Source organism: Nothoprocta perdicaria, unplaced genomic scaffold (genome assembly GCF_003342845.1).
Source record: "Nothoprocta perdicaria isolate Ctin4 unplaced genomic scaffold, notPer1 scaffold_588, whole genome shotgun sequence".
Classification (NCBI taxonomy): Eukaryota; Metazoa; Chordata; class Aves; order Tinamiformes; family Tinamidae; genus Nothoprocta; species Nothoprocta perdicaria.
The window spans coordinates 25061-29680 of record NW_020455852.1 but is presented as its reverse complement, the minus strand read 5'-3'; the positions used below and the strand labels follow the sequence as shown (position 1 = coordinate 29680).

The following is a 4620-nucleotide window of genomic DNA, read 5'->3' as shown; positions in this document are numbered from 1 at the left end:
GCTGTCGGGCAGCGCCGCGACGCCCAGCGGGCCGTAGCAGGGCGCTGTGGGCACGCAGGGAGCCGTGGGGAGGCCGCTCCGGTGGCACCGGCACCGGCACCGGCGCCAGGAGCCGCTTACCGGCAGCGGGAGGCAGCGGGAAGGAGGGCAGCGGGCTGCCCGTGGGGGACACCGGGGTGCCGGACACGTCACTGGGTGCTGCTGAGGCCGGGGCTGCCGTCCTGTTATCCCCTGCAGCAGGAAAGCCTCCCGTGAGCGGGAACAGGGAACATGCAGCAGTGCCGGCATGCACCGGCATGCACCAGCGTGAATATGTGTGCACCAGCATGCACAAGTGTGCACCAGCATGCATAGGTGTGCACCAGCATGCATAGGTGAGCATAAGCATGCATTGCACCCAGTGCAGCGCTGGGCACCCCCAACTCACCGGCGTGGGCGCAGTAGCAGCAGGCATCACCGTGTCCCTCCACCAGCACCTGGCCCTGCCGGCACAAGGGGCAGCGTCACCCCGGCAGCGGGTGCCCACGTGCAGGGGGGACGCTGCAGCCCCCCCGCAGGCGCTGCGGCGCCCGCCGCCACTCACGCTGGGGCAGGCGCCGTGGGGGCAGTAGGGCGAGCAGCGCACGGCGCCCCGGGGCAGGCACTGGCACACGCGGCACTGCCCCCAGCGCCAGCGCGCGCCCAGCGCCCGCGCGCGGCCCTCGTGCTCGCACTGCTCGCACGGCTCCGTCTGGCACCTGCGAGCAACACGGGGCGCTGCGAGCTCAGGACCCCAGCCCCGGCGGGGACCCCAGCCCCGGCACGGCGCCGGTGCCCGCGGCACGGCGGGGCGGCGCTACCTGCGCGCCTTGCGGTGGATGCCGCGGCACTGGCGCCCGCCGCCGTGCCGGCTGGGGTTGGTGGGGCTGCGGAAGGACCACTGGATGCTCTGCACGCCGCACGGCCCCAGGCACTCGCCCCAGGGCGACCAGGACGACCAGCCGCAGTTCACTGCGAGCCACGGACACGGTGAGGGTGCCCATGGCATGGCACGGCGCAGTGCAGCATGGCTTGGTGCAGTGCAACACGGCATGGTGCAGTGCAGCACAGCATAGTGTGGTGCATCACGGCACGATGCAGTGCAGCAGGGCATGGTGAGGTGCAACACAGCCCGGTGCAGCATGGCATGGTGCGGTGCAGCAGGGCACAGCACAGCAAAGGGCGGCACGGCATGGTGTGGTGCAACATGGCATGGTGCGGTGCAGCAGGGCACGGCATGGTGGAGCACGGCATGGTGCCGTACAGCATGGCACGGCATGGTGCAGCATGACACAGCATGGTGCAGCAGGGCATGGTGCACCGCAGCACGGCACAGCATGGTGCAGCATGGCATGGTGCGGTGCAGCAGGGTATGGTGAGATGCAGCAAGGCATGGTGCAGCATGGCACAGCATGGTGCAGCACAGCATGGCGCGGTGCAGCACGGCACGGCATGGTGCAGCACAGCACAGTGTGGTGCAGCACGGCATGGTGCGGTGCAGCAGGGTATGGTGAGATGCAGCAAGGCATGGTGCAGCAGGACACAGCATGGTGCAGTACGGCACGGCATGGTGCAGCATGGCACAGCATGGTGCAGCAGGGCATGGTGCAGCACCGCACAGTGTGGTTCAGCGCGGCATGGTGCAGTACAGCAGGGTATGGTGAGGTGCAGCAAGGCATGGTGCAGCAGGACACAGCATGGTGCAGCACAGCATGGCACGGTGCAGCACAGCATGGCGCAGTGCAGCACGGCATGGTGCAGTGCAGCAGGGCATGGTGAGATGCAGCAAGGCATGGTGCAGCACAGCACAGCATGGTGCAGCACGGCACGGTGTGGTGCAGCACGGCATGGCATGGTGCGGCGCGCAGCCCCCCTCGCCCGCACTCACCAGCGCACGCGGGGTTGGGGCGGCAGCGCGTGAGCCGCCCGTCGCGGCAGGCGCACACGCGGCACGCCACCTTGGCCGGCTGCCCCGGCGCGAAGCGCGTGCCGTCCGCCTCGCAGGGGCACTCGTGCGGGCGCACGCACCGCCCCGCGCCCGACAGCACCAGCCCCTGGGCGCACCAGCAGCCTGGGCGGCGAGCGCCGCGTCACCGCGCTGGCCCCGCCACGGGGACAGGGGGACACGGGGGTGATACCCGCCCCGGCGCGCACCTGGGCTGCAGGACCGGTTGTGCTGGCACTTGGTCCCGGCGGAGAGGTCGGCGCAGGACGCGGGGCAGGGCGCGCACGGCTGCCTCTCCAGCCCCGGGGGACACGCGGTGACGTTGAGGCAGCCGTCCTGTTTGCATGTGTCTGCCCCGAGGGACAGCGGGGATCAGCGGCCGCAGAGGGTCCCCGGAGAGCGCAGGGTCCCCAAGGAGCGCAGGGGCCCCAAGGAGCGTGAGAACCCCAAGGAAGGTGAGATGTCAAGGACTGGTGTGCTCAAGGGGCAAGAGGTCCCTGAGGACCACAGAGTGCCCAGGGAGCAGGAAGACCCCAAGGAATGTGGGTCCAAGCCCCAAGGAGCATGGGATCCCCAAGGAGCAGAGGCTCCCCAAGGAGCAAAGAATCCTTGAGGAGCATCAAGCCCTTGAGGAGCATGGGGTCCAGTGGAACATGAGTCCCCAAGGAATGTGGGGTCCCCAAGGCAAGCAGGGTCCCCAAGGAGCAAAGGACCCTTAAAATGTACAAGGTCCCCAGGGAGTGCAGGGTGCCCAAGGAGAGCAGGGTCCCCAAGGAGCACAGGGTCCCCAGGGTGCCCAAGGAGCGCAGGGTCCCCAGGGAGCAAGGGTCCCCAAGGAGCACAGGGAGCCCAAGGAGCACAGGGTCCCCAGGGAGCACAGCGTCTCCAGGGTGCCCAAGGAGCACAGGGTCCCCAGGGAGCACAGGGTGCCCAAGGAGCGCAGGGTATCCAAGGAGCACAGGGTCCCCAAGGAGCACAGGGTGCCCAAGGAGCACAGGGTCCCCAGGGAGCCCAAGGAGCGCAGGGTCCCCAGGGAGCACAGGGTGCCCAAGGAGCACAGGGTCCCCAAGGAGCAGAGGGTGCCCAAGGAGCGCAGGGTCCCCAGGGAGCACAGGGTGCCCAAGGAGCACAGGGTGCCCAAGGAGCGCAGGGTCCCCAGGGAGCACAGGGTGCCCAAGGAGCGCAGGGTATCCAAGGAGCACAGGGTCCCCAAGGAGCGCAGGGTCCCCAAGGAGCACAGGGTGCCCAAGGAGCACAGGGTGCCCAAGGAGCACAGGGTATCCAAGGAGCACAGGGTGCCCAAGGAGCACAGGGTCCCCAGGGAGCACAGGGTCCCCAGGGAGCACAGGGTCCCCACGGGCTGTCCCCGAGGACAGGGCCCCGTCCCCCCGCGCAGGCAGCGTCTCACCGAGCTGCAGGGAGGCGGGCGCCGCGGCGGGCGGCGGGGCGCAGGGGCGGCCGCCGTTGCGGGGGGACACGCAGCCCCGGCGCCGCAGCACCACGCCGCCGCAGCCCCCCGTGCAGTTGGACCACGGCGACCACTCGCTCCAGGCGCCGTCCACTGCGGGCGCGAGGCAGAGCCTGGGCTGGGGCACCGGGGCGCCCAGCCTGCCCCCCAGGGCCCCCCCACAGCCCAGACTGTGGGAACCCCCCAGATCCCCAAGCAGCCCGGGATGTGGGAACCCCCTGATGTCCCCAAGGAGCCCAGGATCCGTGAATCCCCTAAAACCCCAAGGAGTCAGGAATGTGGGAACCCCCTGATGCGCCAGGGAACCCAAGTTGTGGGAATCCCCTGAAACCCCAAGGAGTTGGGGATGTGGGAACCCCTTGATGTGCCCAGGGAGCCCAGGCCTTGGGGACCCCCTGAATCCCAAAGGCAGCCCAGGCTGTGGAGATCCCCCCCACTCCCCCAGACAACTCGGGATGTGGGGGGACCCCCCAGCACGGTCCAGGCAGCCCAGGATGAGGGGACACCCTGATCCCCCCATGCAGCCTGGGACTCTCCAGTGCCCACCAGGCATCCTGGGACACGAGGAACCCCAAAACCCCTCCCCAGACAGCCTGGGATATGGGGGTCCCCAATGCCCCAGGACAGCCCAGGATACAGCGACCACCCCCAGCCTCCCCCTCGGGCAGCCTGGGACATGGGGACCCCCTGATCCTTCCCCCTGGTCCTGTGAGACAAGGGACCGCCCGGGGGCCCCAGGCAGCCGGGCACATGGGATGGGGCCCCGGAGGCACACTGGATTAGGGTTAGGGTTAGGGTTAGGGTTAGGGTTAGGGTTAGGGTTAGGGTTAGGGTTAGGGTTAGTGTCAGGGTTAGGGTTAGTGTCAGGGTTAGGGTTAGTGTCAGGGTTAGGGTTAGGGCTGTGGTTCAGGTTAGGGACTCCCATTGGCGGCGCTCACCAGGGCAGGCGGTTAGGTTTAGGGTTGGAGATAAGGTTAGGGTTAGGCTTAGGGCTATTTTTAGGGCTCGGGTTAGGGTTAGGGCTAGGACTAGGACTAGTGTTAGGGCTGGGATTAGGGTTAGGGCTATGGTTCGGGTTAGGGCTAGGACTAGGGCTAGGGTTAAGTCTCACGTTACGGCTCGGGTTAGGGCTAGTGTTCAGGTTATGGCCCCGCGGCAGCGGCACTCACTGGGGCAGGCTATGGTCAGG

At 68.5% G+C, this 4620-nt stretch overlaps 1 protein-coding gene across 1 annotated transcript in view; it reads right to left on the bottom strand.

Annotated features, from left to right (window-relative positions):
* Window positions 1-4620, bottom strand: part of SSPO (SCO-spondin) — a gene marked incomplete at its 3' end in the record, with an annotated part of 56026 nt that overhangs the window by 34377 nt on the left and 17029 nt on the right. Inside the window, 8 exon segments of the mRNA XM_026048938.1 lie at window positions 3-44; window positions 121-231; window positions 428-482; window positions 584-737; window positions 840-990; window positions 1907-2089; window positions 2173-2313; window positions 3372-3549. Of these exon segments, the coding sequence (XP_025904723.1) occupies window positions 3-44; window positions 121-231; window positions 428-482; window positions 584-737; window positions 840-990; window positions 1907-2089; window positions 2173-2313; window positions 3372-3549 (1015 nt within the window).